The following is a 21,247-nucleotide window of genomic DNA, read 5'->3' on the forward strand; positions in this document are numbered from 1 at the left end:
CACAGATTTGATGGTATTTGTCACTTGGTTTAAAATATGTAACATTTCCCTTCTATATACAAAACAAAATTCTGACTTCTCTAGTCTCTTCACAAATACTGGATGTAACTTTTTCTATTACCCCTGACTCATCCATTGAGCCTTCCCCTAAATATATATATCTTGCTCTTTTCATCCCACTGTTCAATTTCTCATACCCATGCATTCAATCATATAATTTCTAACGTGAAATGGTCCTTGTTCTATATCCTGCTTATCCCTAGGTTCCTAATTTGAGTATCTTTGACAGTTAAAGTTTCATGCTTTTGCTCCAGTCCTCAACTTTTTAAGCTGTATTGTGATCATTTAGACATGCATCTGCCTGAAAGACATCAGGGCTCACAGTACATATTAGAGGACAATTCTCGGAATCAGTCTTGATCTGGGAACATATATTCAAGCCTTAGCCAAAAGAATAGGATAAGATGCAATCAAGATGTCTTACAAACTGAAAAGAATGTGAAAATTTTATATAATCTTTTATATGATATGGATTACAATTTCAAGAAAGCAGATTCACTGCAAAACAAAATTTTGTAATTTTTAGAATTAAAACATGGTTAAATTATTTTGCCCTCTCTTTCCTCCAACACTTTTCATTGCCATGTGTTATCTTGCTCTCTCCCAAATTGAGAGCCCATGCTTTCCCAGTTATTGCTGTCATTCCTGAGTATATAAGTAGAATTTGTTATGTCCATTTAGTTTTGCAAATATATATATATATGATTATATATGTATAAATACATATATATACATGTGTGTGTGTGTGTGTGTGTGTGTGTGTGCACTATTTGCTATTGGATAGACAATTTGGGGGCTCATACTTCAGGAGGAGAGCAACAGTTTCTCCCTCGCTCAGCAGTTATTCATTACCTGAGAGGGAGATATCTTCTGGAGCCCTCTCTTGTACTTTTTCTTTGTCCCCTGATGTCCATGAACCAGTTTGGGCAAGCTGCAGTTTTGGGCAAGCTGCAGGTTTGCTCTTTCATTTTTCTTTGTTTATTCCAGGGAACTGTCTTCCCCAGTGGTTTATATATATGTCTTGAGTGAAGCCCCAAGAACCTTCATGCTAAAGATGACATAATACTGACGGTGGGAGGGAAGCATGCTAGCTCCCCTTTGGAAAGACTTTATTTCTAACCACGTGCTCTAGGGAACATGAGTTGTTTTTGAACTTATAGTTCCTTCTCCCTTTACTGTGTGCTCTCTTCTTGGAAAAGGGGGATTTGGAGGAAAGGAAGCAGACTATTCTGCAGAGCACCTCAGGCCTCACAGCATCAAGCTCTGTTTGGCAATGATCTCACATATATTGTACCCACAGTGCAAGCACCAGAGTGAGAACATGCTGCATCTGAATTTTAATTATAATGGTAGTAAATACTGCCTGTGAGCCCAGAAGAAGCCACTCTTCAGGTTTGCTCTCTTTTTGTACAGAAGCCCTCAACACAATTAGAGAGGAATTATCAAAGAGCAGAGCTGAGACTAAGTTCCTATATCGCAATCTCAATGTACACTTACTTATAAGAAAGTAGTAATTATACTTACTAAATAATGATATTAGGCTATGCTCCAGCAGAGGGATTTTCCCCTCTTTTAACTCTTGCTCTGGTTGGTTGTGACTGAGTTTCACTCTCCAGCTCTGACTGGTATTGTACTTGCAATCACCCTGCCTCTAACTGCCAAATGCTGCATGACATAAGAGGCATAAGCAACCATGCCTGGACCTCTTTCAAGTCTTTATTTTATCTTTAAATTTTTACTCTTTATTTTACTTGTCTGTAAGTTAAAATGAGAAGCCCGGTGAAGCTATACCTAGTTCCAACAAATTCTAATTTTTATAGCCAATCTTATTTATTTAAACCTTATTTCTATAGCCCTATATTATTTTTAAACAAACTGTACTTTTTCATTAATTTGAAAAGATATACATAGGAATTTTGTTGGAACTATTTTAATAAAAAAAAAAACCAGTTTATTTTCATTAATGAAGTTCATCTTCTACTTGGGATCCATATTTTGTTACTTCAAAATTTAAAGGGCATGTAGAATTTTCATAGCATATTGAATTTGTAAAGCTTACATGAACATATGATTATGCAAGCTAACATTGTCCCTGTGATTAATCTCTTCTGTACACAGTAGCACCCAGAGTTCAGGAACGCCCCTCTTTTGGTCACCTAGTAACTTTTCACTGGTTAACAACAAGCTGAATAAACTCTTAGGTTGCAAGAGAATGCTTGGCTAGCTGACTTGGGTCTTCCTTGAGACTTTAGAAGAAATAACCATTGCCAACTTTGAATGTGCTTTGTTTTAAGCCTTGCTGGCAGGGGAGAAATACATTATTTTTTAAGCTTAGAAATGGATACAGAAGACATGGGGTCAGGTAAATTAGGTCAAATATTGAAGCAGATTTGGAGACAAAACCAAATGTTAAAGAAGGCACTCCTAGGTGATGATCTCTGTGAGGGGGCTGGTGGAACCACTTGGACAGCCACAGTGATCTTTTTGGGTCAAAGACTCAATGAAGCCCTTTATCAACTTTTGGAACACACTGCAGGGTCCCTTCGGTCTACCTGCCAACAGCTGTGTAGACTACTTGACAAGGATAATCAATGTATCTGGAGACAAGGCAAGTAGTCTCTTTTGTTTGCTTGGGCTTATGCTTTGTTTTAAAGTATTCATTTTGGCAGCATATAAGAGGGGCAATGTATAGAAGTAAAGTGAGTGTAGAATCTCTCTCTACAAGAAACTAACATTATTACAGGGAAAGTAAGAGAAGACAATATTTCACAGGATTTAGAGGTTCCTCCTATTAAGGGCGCAGATGAAGTGCTTTTAAGCTTTTTTTTTAATTGGATATTTTATTTACATTTCAAATGTTATCCCCTTACCCTATACCCGCCCCTGCCTAGGAACTCCTTATCCCATCCCCCCTCCTCCAACTTCTGTGAGGATGTGCTCCCACCTACCTCCCCACTCCCACCTCCCCACACACTGCTTTTAGGCTTCTTAAGTAGCCAGAATCCCATTGTAAGAAAGGGAATTTAGAGCTCTGCTAGCAAAGAAGTCCTATTTAAACTGATACCTAAACAGTGAATTGGAGCCAAGCAACAGGAAATTCAGATGCTAGGCTTGTTATTTGCAAGACCAAAGCCTTCAGGGTAGAAAGCAAGCAGTTTTTTTTTCTGTATTGGAATAGCGTGTTCTAACTCTAGAGTCATTTGAGCCTAGTCCTATTAATTACAGAAACCCTGGAAAGACTGGATGAACTAGGAGAAGAAATTGGATCCCTAACATACTGAAGTCACAATCTAAATTCTTGAGAATATGACCAGGTGGAGATGTATGTGCTAAAAAGTAATATTTACAGAATATGGTCTTAATACAATGCTGTCAGAATCTAGGTGGCATTATGAAATCCAGCTACCAGACATACAGGGCCAAGGTGAGTGTACAGGCCTATGAGTCAGGAATCCAGAGTAGACAGCATAATCATAATCAGTGAACATCAGAGAAATCTGTCCCAGAGCTGTGTAATCCCAGAATCATCAGCAGGAGCTCAGGACCAGTTAGTCTAAGGAAGGAACTGAACACAATCCTAGACAACAAGCCAAGGCAGGTACTCAGCTACCAGAAAGGACCAGGTCAAAATAAACATGGGATCTCAGACAAAAGACAAAGAGTAAGTTGAACTGCAGTGCAAAGGCAAGCCCAGACTAGTGAGGAGAAGATCTGGAGAAGATGTGTGGATTCTGGATACAGATTCCTATTCAGAGCTGAGAGTATGGAAAGGTTCAGCCTGGAGGAAGCCTGAGAAGAGAGATGCACAGATGGGAGCCTGGGATGAAATCAGTGAGAAGTGGGTTGACTCAGATATTAATTAATGATGCTTATAGCCTTAGAGTAGAGCAGTCTGTCTTAGTTTGTTTGTCATTGATTGGCCATTGCAGGATCCAGTCAGAATGATATGGTCGAAATTACTCTTTAAAAGAGAAATTTGACAAATTTTAATGATCACAATCTCAGTCTGGGGAGGATCAAATTTCCCACCAAAATTCAGTATGTGTGTCATAAATAATACAGTTGTAGCTTTTCTGATATTTAGGTCCAGCAGTGTTCAGGTACTCTTATGTCTGCTATTTTAAATGGGTAATTGACAGAGGATAGTATCACCCAAGGCAAAGGAAAAACTGTCAAGTATAGCAAACACTTGAGGACTTGTTGACTCCATTTTTATTTGGGAGAAGGTATCATCACATTTATCAAGAAAGTTTAAAGCATGCTCATGGACAAAAGGCATCAGTTTCACTTCTTGGCTACTATGTTAGAAGTAGAGTTTTCTTCCATCCTAGTTATATAAGTGTTAAACAGGCAAATTGTGCAACCATTGCCTTCATCTGCATAGAAGCATAATTTGACTTAGTTTTTACTTCTTTGTGTTGTGTATATATGCAGAAATTATTACTTTCATAGACTGCCTCATGAAAATGAATGAACATTTGGGGAACACTGCTATGCTTCTAAAGAAAGAAGAAAAGGAGATGTGTAATTTATGCAGCATGCATGAGGACCGTACTCCACAGCAGACAATATCAGCCATTCAGGATACCAAAGCAACAGACATTGCTCCAAGAAGGGAACTAACTGTCATGGAAACAGCTACTGTTGCTTCTACGAACGCAGGGGAGAGCCATTCCACAAATCAGGTCCAGTTAACAGAAAATGAAACACAGATACATTCTGATTTAGGGGGAAAAGAAAACAATGCCCCATTGAGTGGAAATGTAATAGGGCAAGAAGAGTCGCAGAACACAGTGTTCCCAGATAATGCAGAAAATGAAGATGAAAAACAAATAGAACACATGACTGCTGAGAACATAAATGGCAACAAGAAAGACATTCATGATGTAATCCAGACAACAGCAAGGGAAATTCAAGATCCCTCAGAAGGCCAAAGAGAAAAGATTACCACATCCCCAACAGCATGGGATGTCTCCAGTAAGGACGAGAATAATCTTCATAATGAGTCAGAGAGTCTAAGACAAAAGACTAACATAATGGAAAAGGAGTAAGTAAAGGCGCCATGAGAGATGCTTATACATGCCTACTTATCCATGCACTTTCTGTAGTCACTAAACATCCTAATCCTTCTGCTATGACACACCACCATAAACTGGTTTGTTTTAAATGAAAGAAGTTGATTTCTCACAGTGCTGGAGGCACAGGTAAACAAGGCACAGGAGAGTCAGTGGCTACTGAAAGCTTACTGATAACATAGATCACATTCCCGTTCCTGAATTCTCAAATGGTATAGGGGTCAAACCAGCTTCAAGTCTTTTATTAATATTAGTTCCATTCATAAGAACTGTGCTATTTATGAGCTAATCAGCTTCTTCAAAGGCCCGATCACTTAACCAAATCACTTATGGAATAAAATCTTAACATATGTTATGGAGGAATATACAAGGAAGTTTTATATTTTAATGTAAAGTCTCCAAAAGTTACTATAAATCAGTGATTCGGGTTAAAATATCTTCTCATAAATGTATGTGGTTGCTATTGCTAATATTATTCTGTTCTTCATAATTTTAGAAAACATAGATATTAAAAGTGCTTTAAAGGAAAAACAGTTATGAAAGTATATACAAAATTGTTCAAAACATAAACACTTATATAAAATAAAATTAAATTTTTGATGAAAAAGTGATTCAGAATGTTAAATTTTTAAAAAAAAATTGCTAAACTGATTATATAAATAATAAATAATATATGTAATATGTCCAAGATATATATGTAATATATATTTGTATATGATAATTTCTATCAATCTTTAAACTTTGTCTTCAGAACTCCAGGAAACTTATGGGTAAGCTTTGTAGGATTCTTAAAGGTAAATGTGCTTGTTCACACATATTTAACTCTTATAAAATTGTCAGGAGTAGGTTTCTTTTGTTTGCTTGCTTGTTTGTTTGTTTTCAGATTCTCTAAAAGTACATGAAATAAAAAAGAGATAAAAACTGATACATATTTATGAACTATCTTCCCTCTACAAGGGAGCAATAATTTTTGATTTTTCTAGATTGATATATCAAGCTATATTTTTCCAGATAAATACAACATTTTTCTTAGCAATGTGATATAGTAGGAAATATTGGGGAGGAGGACAAAATTAATTTTTATTTGCTGTCTTATTATTAATCAAATTTTGACAGTGGGTGGCATGCTTCATGTTTTCTTCTTTCTTTCTTTTTACTTGTGTTTGTTTTGGGTATCAGTCTCTCATTTATATGAATACTATTTCCTTCTTTGAAGAATTTAGTGGCAAATGAGACAATAACCAAAGAGGCTGGTGGTGGGCTTTTCTGCTAGTGATGACACACAGCTAAATGATAGTGACTTTCACTATCCTACCTCCCCTCGCTGCTGTTCTTCATCTGTATCCATCTCTGCATAACAAGTTGATGCTCTACTGGGGAGACACACAGCACAGTTCCTGGTAAAACATCAGCAAGTGTTTGTTCTTTACCAAGTACTTTTGCAAGTACTTTTACTTACATTGATCATGGGCCTTGATAAAAATGAAAAAAGAATGCAATATACCTACAGCGAAGAGAACTTAATGTATTCTATAGATGAACCTTTTAAAGCTTAGAAGACCTCCATGGTTTGAAGGAATTGCTGCTCTTGACAAACAACTTCTAAAATAGTCAATATGTGGTTTCCCATTTCATTTGAGAAAAACATTGACATTTCATATCTTCCCATTCAGCAATGACTCAAAACACCAACTAGTGAGTCATTTCTGCACCACTCCCTCTAACACCTCCTTTAGGTGTTCCCTGGTTAGCGACTTCCTCTTTGTGGCATTGAACCAGTTGTGCTTGGCTTGCATATTTACAAAGATGACTCTCCATTGCAGTCCCCCAGGCTAGGAAGCCATCAAACCACATAAGAGAATATGTAATAAACAAACCCTTGCTTAGAAATTGTTGTGGCTCCTCAGCTCTAATTTTCCAGAAGCCCCATTCCTTGGGGTTGTTGTACTGATGCGTAAAAAACTAAACTAGTGTGATCTGCTTAATAACGAGACAAGTCATATGATTAGTACTATGGAGAACAAATCTATTTACTAATCTTCTCTCTACTTTATTTGTCATTTGGGAATCACACCCTGTAGTAGTGGGTGCATTGAGATGATTTCCAGGAAACAGAAGAGAGCATTCCTGAAGTTATATGAATATAGTTCCCTGAATCACCTGTTGAATAATTTTTATCCTTTTCTGAAATATTATCTCTATAAACAAAAAGTTAAGCAGGTCAGTGTGCTGGATAACTTTTTTAAGTTGAGGGTTGTCTACATAAATAAATGACCTTTATGAGTTAAATATTTTGCCGCATTTCTTTATGAAATTGTACTTAAAATTTTATTCAATGAATAAAGAGAGCTAAAATGTTATTAACATATAAATGAGAAAATAGTGCTATGTTTTTCATAGATTCCCCTCATTGATCATCAGCATTGTCGTTAAGTTTATTTCTCTGTTGTGTGATGAATAGCATCAAGGAGAACTCGAAGTTGATGACTTTAACATAGGGATCAAATCATTACTGAACATACAGTTGATTTGGATCCATTACTATTAAAGAGGTTTAACTATTTTATATCATTCAAACTTCCCACAATCATAGATTAAATATCAGTTTCAAGTTATAATAGACGTAGAGAACATTATTTAGAGAAGGTTTGAGAAAGGCATGACAGTATTTGAGAACTTTTGCTTCCATACTAAGTATGCATGGAGTCAACTATTTGTTCTGAAACTGATCATCTATGAGGTTTGCAGCAGGATAAAATCTCAGACTCAATTTCCCTATCTGTAAAATAGTAAAGATAATGGGACTTGGCACAAAAGCCATTAAAATTTAGCAAAACTATGTAGCCTAAAACCTGACCCACAGAAAGCATTACGCTATTGACTAAGCTGAGCGGTTATGATATTTATGAACAAACAGATAGGAAATGTTTGGTTTCAAATTTGAATTCAAGTTTGTAGGGCTCTAAAAGTCTTTGCAAAGATGGTGTTGAAGAGAAATAAAATAATTAAAATAAAATTTTCAGATGATGACCTCAGGATTAGAAATAATCTATTTTTATTTAGTAGGATTAATACACGTGCACATGTGTGCACGCGCGCGCTTACACACACACACACACACACACACACACACCCTTCAGTAAGCATTGCTACTTGATCTAGTGTACCTGGATAATTTCTATACCTCATACTCATCACTTTCTTTTGAGGAGACCTGTGGCAGACAGGCAGACAGGCAGCCAAATTAGAGGCTTAGGTAGATTAATGTACTTTATATATAAATATTTAAGTCAGACAACTTCCTCATTCTTCTTCCTCTCCAAGTCAAGGACATGGTAATCTTTTTTCCCTCTGGAAGGAAGTGTTCAGAAGTTTCAAGTTTCTCAGGACAGGTGGAGCAGGGTGTGTGTGTGAGGGTGGTGGGGGGGATTAAGCTTCTGTTAAAGGAATGAATTAGCTTTTTTTTTTTTTTTGTAGGATAATTCAGTATTCTGCAATAACCCAAACAAGCCATTTCTGAGGGAGAAAAGGAATCCTCTCTACCCCTAATCATACAAAGAGTCTAATTGCTCTCTACCCTGAGATTCTGTCTCTTTGTTCTCTCCCTCTCTCCGTCTCTCTCTCCTCGCCCCTATCTCTTTGGGGAGAGAAGTACATGTATGTGTGCTTTTGCTTTCAATAAAGATTAGCTGAACCTTTTTTCCCTGACTTTTTATTTTTAAATCACCAGACAAAAGAATCCATTCTGGCAACAATAAAGGACCTCACCAGTAAGCATATCATTTCTCACAGTTAAACAAACTATTTAGTTTATTAAAAAAACATGATTAATCACTGAATTTTATTATTGGATGAATAAAAGTGAGGAATAAATTTAATCATCTTGATAATAAAGTTAATTAAGGACAATTACAGCTTATGTACTTAGCTAACATAACTAATACAGTATAGGTGACTTCCCTACAGTGTGAAGGCATAGTTTATAATTATGGCATAATTGAACATTGAACTCAATGCTTTCCTGTGATGTAGATATTATTTTCACCTATAATGCGGGAACCTATGGCATATAGAGATTGAGCACCTTTTTGATTAAAGAGTTAATTAATGGGAGAAGCAAAGTTCATATCAAAGCAATGTCCCTTACACTTTGTGTCCTATGTTTGGCTGTACAGTACATGGATAAAACAGTTGGAAAATGAAGCTCACTTTTTTTTTTTTTTTTTTTTTTTTCTGCAGGTATCTTGCTGTGCTGAGTGATGGAACTGACCCTCAGGTCTCTTGTTACGTTACGGCACCATTACACTTGCTACAGCAGTTTGACTGCCGGATAACTAATGACATGAGCTCCTTTATAGTGGGTGATAATGAAGAGCTGGTCAGCAATGTCATCACTGTTGAATGTTCAGATAAGGAAACGAGAATTCCATTCCCAATATGCATTGCAATTCCATTCAAGGCACGCTACAAGGGAAACTATAGAGACATCATGGTGAAAATGTCTGACACAAACTTCCAGTCAAGTTACCTAATCCCAAATCTACTGGAAAGAATGAAGGGAAGTTGTAAGGTTAGTAAAGCCCGGGCTGTATTTGGTGTTTGTCTTTTCTTCTTATTATTCAGAATACTGTGCTGTCGTAGAATAATATTTGTTCTGTTTTACAATTGTGGACCCATTTGTGTTGGCAGTTTTTTTTTTTTTTTTGTGGGAGAATATATAAAAATTTAAAACTGTGTATTTGCATGTGTTGATAAATTTATCAATTGAATTTAGTCTAAACACTGTAACTACACATTATACCTAAATATTGTTACCCATACTGCATTAATTATGTTAGCTCAATACTTAAGCTATAATTTCATGATTGTACCACCCATAAAGTTCAAACAGTAGAAACTATCTGCCAAACTTAGTATTAGTAAACTTGGGCCTAGGACTCAAAAAATGTTACTTTTTTTTTTTGCTGGAAAAACAACAAACATAATAGCTTAATTAACATCATGTTTTAGACTAACTTCATAATAATGTGACTAGTATGTCAGACTGCTACCTACACAGAAGCATTAGAATCTTCAGATGCTATAGATTTAGTTTTTATTATTCATAGGGTGGGAGAATTTATACAAATTAAAAACAGTATGTATTCACATGCTTTGATAAATCAATTAACTTTAGTCTAAACATTGTGCCTATACAGTGTGCCTAAGCATTGTTACCTATGCAACATTAATTATGTTAGCTAAGGACATAAGCTATAATTGTTTTTGACTAACTTTATTATCAAAGTGATTGATTTATTCATCACTTTTATTCAGCCTATAATAAAATACAGTAATTAATCATATTACTTTTTTTTTTTTTAAAATAAACTAAGTAGTTTGCTTAACTGTGAGAAGAATGATGCCTTTATGGTGAGGTCCTTTAGGATTGCCGGAAGAGATTCTTTTTCCTGATGACTTTAATATAGAAAGTCAGGAGAAAAAAAAAGGTTTGACTAATCTTTATTGAAAGCAAAAGCACACATGCATGAGCATATGCATGTACCCCTCATCTGAGAGAGAGAGAGAGAGAGAGAGAGAGAGAGAGAGAGAGAGAGAGAGAGAGAAAACAAAGAGACAGTCTCTCAATGTCAAGCATAGTCTGGACTGTACATTTGGCAGTTAGGATGTGGGCAGTAAATGAAAAACTCTGGTTCTGATACTTGTCTATAGTGTGAAATTAGATGAATCAAGGCGCCTCTTTGTGATTCAAAAATTTGATTGAAAAAATATAATAATGTCTGCCTGATAAGATTGCAAAGATTAAATAAACAGACCACTTAAGAAGATGGGGGGAGAAGCTTTAATGTAAGCAAGTTGTTGATAAGTTATCACTATCTGAAACAGACTTTATTGTAGTAATATTAAAGGTTTCTATGTCACAAAATCAAATGTTGCTGAGAGAGAATCTAGAATTACAAAATTTAGTATTAAAGAGTTGATGAGGACTTAAGTCAAGGGATTTTTGTGGTGTACTTGACTTATTTCTAACCAATTAAAATGTTTGTCTTTTATATGCAAATATTTCTTACTTAATGAGGACTGAGAAGAATACATGTTAAAAATATTTTTTGATAACACATTCTGTCCCTTTGGTTTGTTTACAAATCAAATCGAGGTTATGTAATAGAATAATAAAGCTAAGTCTGTTCTTATGACCCTTACTCATTAGTATCTGTTAGATTTAGACTAGTTCCTGAGACTGTGAATGTCTGATCAGCGTTGTTCTAGAGTAGGCTTCTTAATCTTGGCAAGTCTCTCTATCCTTTATAACAAGTGCTTTAGAAACTGCTCACAGTACAAACGCCTTTCCCAGATGGGCTTGAAAAATGTTTTGTGACTGAATTAATTGAGACACAAGTAAAAATTAAGAGGACCATTGTCTATTTAAAAACTGTACTTTACATCGTAGGCTAATGACAGTTATCACTGGTTTTAGCTCAAGAACATTTGAGTTCTGGCTACCTTCCAACGTTTTATGTGGGTTCTATGACATTTAAACATTCTAATTCTCAAAAGCCTTTTTATTTGCCTCCAGTATCTGCCAAATGTGGTCTTAGTGCCCAGCAACCGCCACTTGTTCCCAGGAGACCTTTTCTTCTCACTACTTTCCCTCTGGCCACTGAAGAAGGATGATTGTGCTCAGAATTTTCCCAACCGTGATATTGTGAAATGTTTTCCTTAGTCAGCTTTCAAATGATGGATTATTTTCCATTGAGAATAACTCTGAAATGTTTGTGTGTGCATGTGCTATTATCCACTAATGCTGGGTGGAGTCTAGCTGGTATTTGGGGAAGCGTGAACAGAACAAATTGCTTCTTAGACTGCCTCATCAGTAAAGCGTTGGTGATTATGCACATGGATCAGCTTCCTTTCATTTATGGATTCAGTTCCATTTTGTAAGATTAAAAATTTGAACATGTGGCTAAATATATTATTTATTTGAATATAAATATATAAGAAAAAAACAGTGTATTACTTTGCAGTTTTCTGTTTCTGCTGCAAAAAAACCAAATAGATAATAATTTTTATTATGACATCTGAAGATGTGATTTGTTAGAAAAAATTTTTTTTCTGACAGCACATATGTACAATGTTAGAGCAAAATGTCCAACTAGTAAAATTCTATTCCTTGGAATTCTGTAAAATAGCACATAAACTTCTAGACAAGTTCAATATATAAAATTCATTCTAGCCAAAAAACAAAACAAAACAAAACAAAACAAAACAAAACAAAACAAATCATTCTAGCCAAAGACGCCTAGTAGTCCAACCAGAAGCAATTAAAATTGTGAAGATCATATGACTATTTATTATAGATGTGTGAGAATTTAATTTAAGTTACAAAATGAATTTACTTCTTATTTCTTTGTTGGGAAGTCTGAGCTTGAGAGACTCTTAACTATCAACTTATCCTTTGTTTCAACAAAGGGCCATGAATGCTCTTGGATGTGGTGTCTTCACACCATAGGTGATTATGGATAGCAGGTATTTTTTGTCATTGTTTTATTTTGTTTTTGACAGCACACAGAGTATTCATGTCATATGTACTTCTCCAAAACAATGCTATTGCTTGCTTCAGCCGTGTCTTCTACTCCATCCAGGCGACTTGTGCTGCAGTCAATGTTTACAAGTTGGGAATATTTTCTGTCGTGTCATGTTTAAAAAAGCAGTCTTTCACAGTGACAAAGAAGGGGCTTGCTTGGAAGTCCAGCATGGATGCCCGGATATCCTTCAGTTATCCTGCAGGAGTTTTCGGCTCACCGGTGCTTGTACAATTAAAGGTAAAAGTTCAAAAGGGAAATGGACTGGATCTTGTGTCTAGTGGGTCAAACATGGTCCTAAAGACTCAGAGGATGCAGGCCTTCCATATAGCCTTGTGCTGGTCCTCTCTTGGACTTGAAATCACCTACTGTGAATTGAGTGTTGCAGCAAGCATTGTGAGCACATTCTGAAATAAATATCTGCTTTTTATTGATAAGGCTTTCCTAAATACTCTTTTGCATTACTTGTTGATTTTATTGGCGAGCATGCTGATACCTAGAAGACAATGGCTGATAAATTTGAAGTAATTTATATAAATCCAGATTTTCATACAAATCATTGGAAAGATAAGAAGTTACTGGTTCGTTCAAATGTTGATTGTCATGACATTTGGATTCTATTTAGTAAAGAAAATTAGCCTTCCTGGAACAGATATTTAGTGTATAGAAACACTATTTTCATCATGTACATCTCAGATTTTTTTCTCCAATAATATTCCTCATTATCCCAGACTTGTCTTTCCCATTCTCTCTTTTCTATGTCTTTTCTCATTAAATGCATTTTTAAAATTCACTTTACAACCCAATATTTGCCCTTCTTATCCTCCCAGTAACCTCTAGTGCAAGTTCTCCCCTCATTCCACCATCTCCTTTTTTGAGAACCAAAAACTCTCTCTGGGTGTCAAACAACAACCTCCATACTCCCTCCCACCCCACTGAGACCACCTGATTCCACTCATCAAGTTGCTGCAGAACTAGGCACACCCTTTCCCACTGAGGCCAGACAAGGCTGTCCATTTAGAGAGGAGAAATCCACAAGCAGAGAACAGGCTCAAGAACAACCTCTGTTCCAGTTGTTGGGGAATCTGCATGAAGACAAAGCTGCTCATCTGCTACTACGTAATTGTAAGGGGCCTAGGTCCAACCTGAGCTTGCTTTTTAGTTGGTGATTCAGTCTCTGGGAGTTCCCAAAGATCCAGGTTATTTCACTCTATTTGTCTTCCTGTGGTGTCCCTGTCTTCTTCTGGGCCCTCAGTCTTTCTCTTAACTCGTCCTTAAAATTCCCAGAGCTCCATCTAATGATAAGGTGTAAGTCTCTGCATCTAGTCATGCTAGGATCCTGTCTGCAAGCATAACAGAGTATTATTAACAGTGTCAAGGATTAGTTCTTACCCATGAGATAGGCCTTAGTTTGGGGCAGTCATTGGTTGGCCATTCCCTCAGTTTCTCCTCTAACTTGATCCTTGCACATCTTGTAGGCAGGACACATTTTGGGTCCAATTTTTTTGTGAGTTGGCTGCTGTCCTTACCTTTCCACTGGGAGTCCTGCCTGGCTACAGGACCCATATCCCCCACTACTATGAATCTCAGCTAGAGTTACCTCCAGAGACCTCTGTTTCTTCTCCCCATTCTAGGTCTCTGGCACATCCTAGAGATTGTCTCCCAGCCAATCTCCCTTTTCTTTTCCCCACTCTCCTTACATATGATCTCCTCCACCCGGCTCCTCACCCTATCCTCTTTCCCACCCAGTTCCCTTCTTCCATCTACCTCATATGTATGTTTATTTTGTTTCCCCTTCTGAGAAAGATTCAACCACCTCCCTTGGGTCCTCCTTGTTCTTTGGCTTATTTGGGCATGTTGATTAAAGCATTGATATCCTGTACTTTATGGCTAATATCCACTTATAAGTACATACCATACATATCCTTTTGGGACTGGGTTACCTGACTCAATCCCTTCTCTAAAGGTGATTATTAGCTGTAGGAGTTCTCTGTTGAAATTTTTTGGGGTCTCTTATGTATACTATCATATGATCTGTGAATAGAGATACTTTGACGTCTTTTCCAATTTGTATTCCTTGATCTCCTTTAGTTGTCTTATTGATTTATCTAGAACTTCAAGTACCTTATTCGACAGATATGGGGAGAGTGGACAGCCTTGCCTGGTCCTTACTTGTAGTGGAAATGCTTTAAATTTCTCTCCATTTAATTTGATGTTGGCTTTGGCTTGCCATATATTGCCTTTATTGTGTTTAGGTGTGCATCTTGTATCCCCACACTCTCTAAAACTTTTATTATGAAAGGGTGTTGGATTTTGTCAAGTAAGATGATCATGTGTTTTTTTTTTTCTTTCAGTTTATTCATAGGGTGGATTATGTTGATGTTTTTTTATATATTGGACCACCCCTGGATCACTGGAATGAAGCCTACTTGGTCATGGTAGATGATGTCTTTGATGTGTTCTTGAATTAGGGATTTCAAGAATTTTATTGAGTGTTTTTGCATCAATGTTCATAAGAGAAATTAGTCTGAAATTCTCTTTCTTTGTTGAATCTTTGTGTGGTTTAGGTATCAGGGTGATTGTGGCCTCAAAGAATGACTTTGGCAGTGTTCCTTCTTTTCTATTTTGTGGAATAATTTGATGAGTTTGGGTATTAGCTCTTTTCTGAAAGTCGAGAAGAATTCTGCACTAAAACCATCTGGTCCAGAGCTTTTTTGGATTTTGATACTTTTAATAACTGCTTCTATTTCTTTAGGGGTTATAGGACTATTCATATAGTTTACCTGATAGTGATTTAGCGTTGGCACTTGGTATCTGTCTAGAAACCCATCCATTTCATTTAGATTTTCCAATTTTGTGGAGTGCAGGCTTTTGAAGTAAGACCTAATGATTTTTAAAATGTTGTTATGTCTCCCTTTTCATTTCTGATTTTGTCAATTTGGATAATGTCTCTCTGCCTTTTAGTTAGTTTAGCTTAGGGTTTGTCTATTTTGTTGATTTTTTTCAGAGAAGCGACTCACGGTTTCTTTGTATTGTTCTTTGTTTCTAATTGATTGATTTCAGCCCTGAGCTTTGATTATTTCCTGCCATCTACTCTACTTCTCCTGTGTATGCAAGCTTCTTTTTTTTTTTTTCTAGAGTCTTCAGATATACTTTTACTTCGTTAGCATGAGAGCTCTCCAATTTCTTCATGAAGGCACTTACTGCTAGGAACTTTCATCTTAGCACTGCTTTCATTATGTCTCATAAGTTTGGGTAAGTTGTGACCTCACTTTCATTGAGTTCTAGAAAGTTCTTTTAATTTCTTTCTTTTTTCTCTGTCCCAGAGATCATTGAGTAGAGAGTTGTTCAGTTTCCAAGAATATGTAGGGTTTCTGTTGTTAAAGTCCAGCTTTAATTTGTGGTAATCTGATAAAATGAATGAGGTTATTTCAGTTTTATATAACAGTTTTTCTGTTCAGGTTTGCTTTGTGACTGAGTATATAGTCAATTTTTGAGATGGTTCCATGAGGTGCTTAGAAAAAGTATATTCTTCTGTGTTTGGGTGAAATGTTCCATAGATACTCGTTAGGTCCATTTGAATCATAACCTGTGTTAGTTTCTTTGTTTCTCTGTTTAGTTTCTGTCTCAATGAACTGTTCATTGTTGAGAGTGGATGTTGAGGGCTCCGACTGTTAATGTGGAGGGTTGATATTTGATTTAAGGTTTAGTAATGTTTCTTTTAAGAACGTGGGTGCTCTTGCATTTGGAGGCATAGATGTTCAGAATTGAGATGTCCTCTTCGTGGATTTTCCTATGATGAGTATGAAATGTCCTTTCCTGTTTCTTTCAATTACTTGATTACTTTTGGTTGAAAGTTCAACTTTATTAGATATTAGAATGGCTACTCCAGCTTGTTTCTTGGGTCCATTTTTTTTGAAAACTTTTTTCTAGCTCTTTGTACTGAGATATTGATAGCAGAAATGTGTTTCTTCTTCACAGCACAATGATAGATTCTGTTTATGCATCTACTCTGTTGGTCTGTGTCTTTTTACTGAGGTATTGTAATAATGTTGAGAGATATTAATGATTAATTATTGTTAGTACCTGTTACTCTAATGTTGTTGTTGTGTGTGCATGTGTGTGTGTATATATGTGTTTCCCTTCTATTTGTTTTAATGATGTGAAATTACTTATTTCTCATTGTCTTGAGTATAGTTAACCTTATTTGTTTGGATTTTTTTTCTAGTATCCTCTGTAGAGCTGGGTTGGTGGAGAGGTACTGTTTGAATTTGGTTTTATCATGGACTATCTTGGTTTCTCCATCTATGTTGACTAACTATTTTCCTGAATATAGTAGCCTGGGCTGAACTTTATGGCCTCTTAGAATCTACAAGACCTCCTCCCAGGCCCTTCTATTTTTTAGAGTCCCAGATGAGAAATCAGGTATAATTCTGATATACTTTATATGTTACTTAGACTTTTTCCCTTGCCCTTTTAAAATTCTTTCTCTGTTCTGTGTATTTAATGTTTTCATTATTATGTCACAGAAAGATTCTCTTTTCTGGTCCAATCTGTTTAATGTACTGTATGCATCTTGTATGCTTACAGGCACCCCTTTTTCTTTCTTTAGATTTGGGGAATTTTCTTCTACAGTTTGATTGAAACTGTTTTCTGTCATGAACTTTTTAGATTTTGCATTTTATTTGACTGATATACTGATTTCAGATATTGTATCTTCTACACCTAAGATTCTCTCTTCTATCTCCTGAACTTTGTTGGTGATGTTTACACCTGCAGTTTCTGTTCTCTTTCTTAGGTTTTCCTTCTCCAGAGTTGCCTCAATTCATGTTTTCTTTATTGATTCTTTTCCCTTTTCAGGTCTTGGACAGTTTTATTCATATCCATCAGCTGTTTGATTGCATTTTCTTGTATTTCTTTGTATTTATTTCCTTCCTTTTTTAATGCCTCTACCTGTTTGAATGTTTTTTGCGTATTTCCTTAAGGAATTTATTCAGTTCCTATTTAAAGGTCTCTGTCATCTTTATAAGAGTGGAATTAAGATATTCTTGTGCTTCAGTTTCATTAAAATATACTGGATTTGTTGCAGCAGGATAGATGGGCTCTGGTGATGCCATATTGCCCTGGATCTTGTTGATTGTGTTATTATGTTGTCTTTTAGGCATCTGGATTTTATGGTGTTGGCTGAATGTTTCTGATGGCAATAGGATTTCTCAGGAAGGTGGAGGAAGCTGTGAACCAGTCAATGGAGGATTGAGTGCCTTGCTATCTTGGCTGTGCCTCAGGAAGACCTCATTCTGTAGTCTGTGTCATGGGCAATCCCTATTCTGTAGAGTGTGTCTTGGTCAGACCCAGCTGTGGTTCTCTGTGCAGATGATCTAGTTAGGATGGTAGTTGGGCAGGGTCCCAAGCTAGTTAGTTTTGGGGCCCCTGAAGGTTTCCACAGGGAAACAGGGCACTCTTGGTTTCTCTAAAGGCTCCTCTGGACCAAGGAGCCAGGCTAGAACTAGAAATTCTTTTTCCTTTTTTTTTTTTTTAAAGTTCTTATCACAGATATTAAGTCAAGAGAGATTAGAAAAGAAACATAATTATAATATTTCATTCACAAATATTTTCCATAAACATTGAGTTATATCAGGTTTTTTATTATTTGCCATTGTTATAGGAGAGGAACTGAAGTAAATATAATCTTGTTTTTCACCTTTGTGCTTATTATATAATTTAAGAATAGTTATGGCTAGAAATTACATGAAAATTCACTTTTTAAATTATGTTGTTCATAATTTAGAATATTTCTAAAATACACACACACCCAAACACACACACACACACACACACACACATACACACACACACATGTGCGCTCATGTGCATGTGTATTTTAAATGACTTTACTCAGTTATGTGCTTTTACATAAACTATTTTCTTTCCATGCAAGAATATACAGAGGAACTTAAAGATATGTTCCCTAATATTTTCAGAAAATTATTTTATGGGTGTAACAATACGTGCAGCTTCTAACTGTATTGTGCATATGTGAGTTTGAGTGCCTATAGATGGGCATGGAGACATTTTTCTTTCTTCTTTATTTAGATCCAGCCAGTTGACCCTTCTCTAGTGTCATACTTAAAAGCACATCAAGATCCTTCCTATTCGGTAGTGTCCACCAGTCCACTTATCTACATCCAGCATCCATCGACTCATCCCTTTCAGAAGCCAGTCACTGTCTTCCTGCCTTGCTCTCCTCTCCCTGAAAAAAAGAACCTTGAGTCTGAGAAAGGTCACAGGAGACCAGAGAGTGCGACAGTGCACAGGAGCCTGCCAATGCCCTCGTATTTCAACAGGTGAGTTGGAGACATTACTATTGCTGACTTAATGAGAGAAAAGGAACCTTCTGTGATTAACCATAATCAGGTGGTTTGTATTTAAATATTACTAATAAAATAATATGAAGTATGTTCACATTGTTGACCCACAATAGAAAAGAGTTTTGGAAGAAAGAAAGAAAGAAAGAGTTTTGTTTTTAATGGACCAAAAAATGTGCCATGTGAAAAATGGTGATTTCTAAAAATATAGATATAAGAGGAATGCTTTCAAAAACATATGATATGGTTAATTATGAGGATGCAATGTAGTACTTACAATTTCTCCATTTAATGTAAGAAAAATATTAATTTGATTTTTAAAAATAAATGAAATTTCATTTACATTTACCTATATGTGGATCCCTTCTCTTTGTTTTGAGAAATAAAGCTTGAGTCATATGTATTTTTAGCTGAGAGGTCAATCTGCAGCAGGTTTGTTTTGTATATTTTTGCCTGTTCTATCATTTTATCTGTGTGAAGACTGAAGTACAGTGCCATAAAGAACCTCTATAACTCTGCTAACCTGTGAAGGATGCATTCCCGACCTGAGCTCACACATTTCCCCTCCATTGAGTAGCTACTATTTGTCTGGGTTAAAGATGGTATTCTCTTTCCTACCATGCTAGCAACATAAGAAACTTGGGGCAGCACTATGCTGATTTGTGGCTGTGGAAAGAAACACACATTCTTTACTATAAAATAAGGATAGAGAGTATAAACATAGACATGATCTGGGTGTGCACAATTTAGCTACTTGATATCACCATCTTAGCCAATTTCTAACCCTATTTCAACACTTCTTCTCTTACATATTCCCATCATCATGTATCTATTGCAATATGTCATAAAATTTCTTCATATTCCAGTTCAAAACACCCCAAATAATAAAAAATACAATGACCTCTAAAACTGTACTTTAAGACAATATTTGTTTCCAATATTTTCTTCTCAATGTTTCTGTTAGCATTTATCACCTCTTTTTCTCTCTCTTCCTTCCCTCCCTCCTTCCTTCCTTCCTTCCTTCCTTCCTTCCTTTCTGAGTTTGACAATCTAAACCTGTTGAAAGGGAAAAACAAACAAAACAAAACAAAACAAAAAACAAAATCTAACACAAAGAAGGAAATCTGAATATGTGTGGTCTATGCTGATCAGTAACACGTTATAGACAGAAAACATGGCAATTCTAGCCCTGTGTATATTTTCACATTTGCAAAAACATTTGTGTTAGCACTTAAGTTTCAGTGTCTTTGTGAGTACAATCTCTAGATATAGAAACTAACTTACACATGAGCTTCACAGTGAAGAGTATTCTAATATTTTGAGCAATTACTTTCTGAATAGCTGCATGTGCTGGTTGATGCACTAATATTGACAGTTTATGAAGGATCCTCACGTGTCACAAGAAGACAAACATCCATGACACACGGTAGATCAGGTAATAGAGTCTGTGATGAGTGTAACTGGGACTAAGATCAATGTCATTTAGGCAAGACTCCCAAATGTTTATGACTTGGTAATGTGAACAAGATAGTTGAACCAAGAAAATCTTTACCCTTAATGGCTCAGCAGATAAGAGCAGTGACTATTTTCCCTGAGGACCCAGGGTCAATTCCCAGCACTCACATGGTGCCTCACAACTGTCTGTAACTCCCAGATCTGACACCTTTACACAGTTATACATTCATGCAAAAGACACACATCAAATAGTCATCTGAATTAAAATCCCAGTTATTATATCGGTAACAAATATTAAACTCAGAGTATAAAATTTGACCCAGAAAATGGTCACCAATTTGAAAGATAAATACAAAAAACAAAAACAAAACAAAACAAAAAAACAGCGTATGTAGAGGAGAGACTACTGGAAATTCATCAGTATTCTGCACACCCTACACAGTATGACTATGCTTATCTTCATTGTCTATTTACGTTCTGTCTTATGGTTTTTATTGTTGCGATGACTACTGTGACCAAAAGCAACTTATGGAGGAAAGGGTTTATCTGGCTGCTAATACTTCTATATCATTGTTCAGCATAAACTAAGTCTGGGCAGGAACTGAAATAGAGACCATGGAGGAATGCCTGATCAGCTTGATTTGTTTACACAAGCCAGGACCATGTGCAGAAGGGTGGCACCACTCACAGTGGCCTGTCCCACATCAAC

General features: G+C 36.2%; 1 protein-coding gene across 3 annotated transcripts in view; it reads left to right on the forward strand.

The window, feature by feature from the left end:
- Nucleotides 1-2,257: 2,257 nt before the first annotated feature.
- Nucleotides 2,258-21,247, forward strand: part of Dthd1 (death domain containing 1) — a 77,110-nt gene continuing 58,120 nt past the window's right edge. For all 3 annotated transcript variants that reach the window (XM_076938514.1, XM_076938513.1, XM_034509448.2), the window contains exons 1-5: nt 2,258-2,668; nt 4,495-5,107; nt 9,375-9,705; nt 12,779-12,958; nt 18,812-19,062. In XM_076938514.1, coding sequence (XP_076794629.1) covers nt 2,338-2,668; nt 4,495-5,107; nt 9,375-9,705; nt 12,779-12,958; nt 18,812-19,062 — 1,706 coding nt within the window. In that variant the 5' untranslated portion in view covers nt 2,258-2,337. The remainder of the gene's footprint in view (nt 2,669-4,494; nt 5,108-9,374; nt 9,706-12,778; nt 12,959-18,811; nt 19,063-21,247) is intronic.

Source organism: Arvicanthis niloticus, chromosome 7 (genome assembly GCF_011762505.2).
Source record: "Arvicanthis niloticus isolate mArvNil1 chromosome 7, mArvNil1.pat.X, whole genome shotgun sequence".
NCBI lineage: Eukaryota > Metazoa > Chordata > Mammalia > Rodentia > Muridae > Arvicanthis > Arvicanthis niloticus.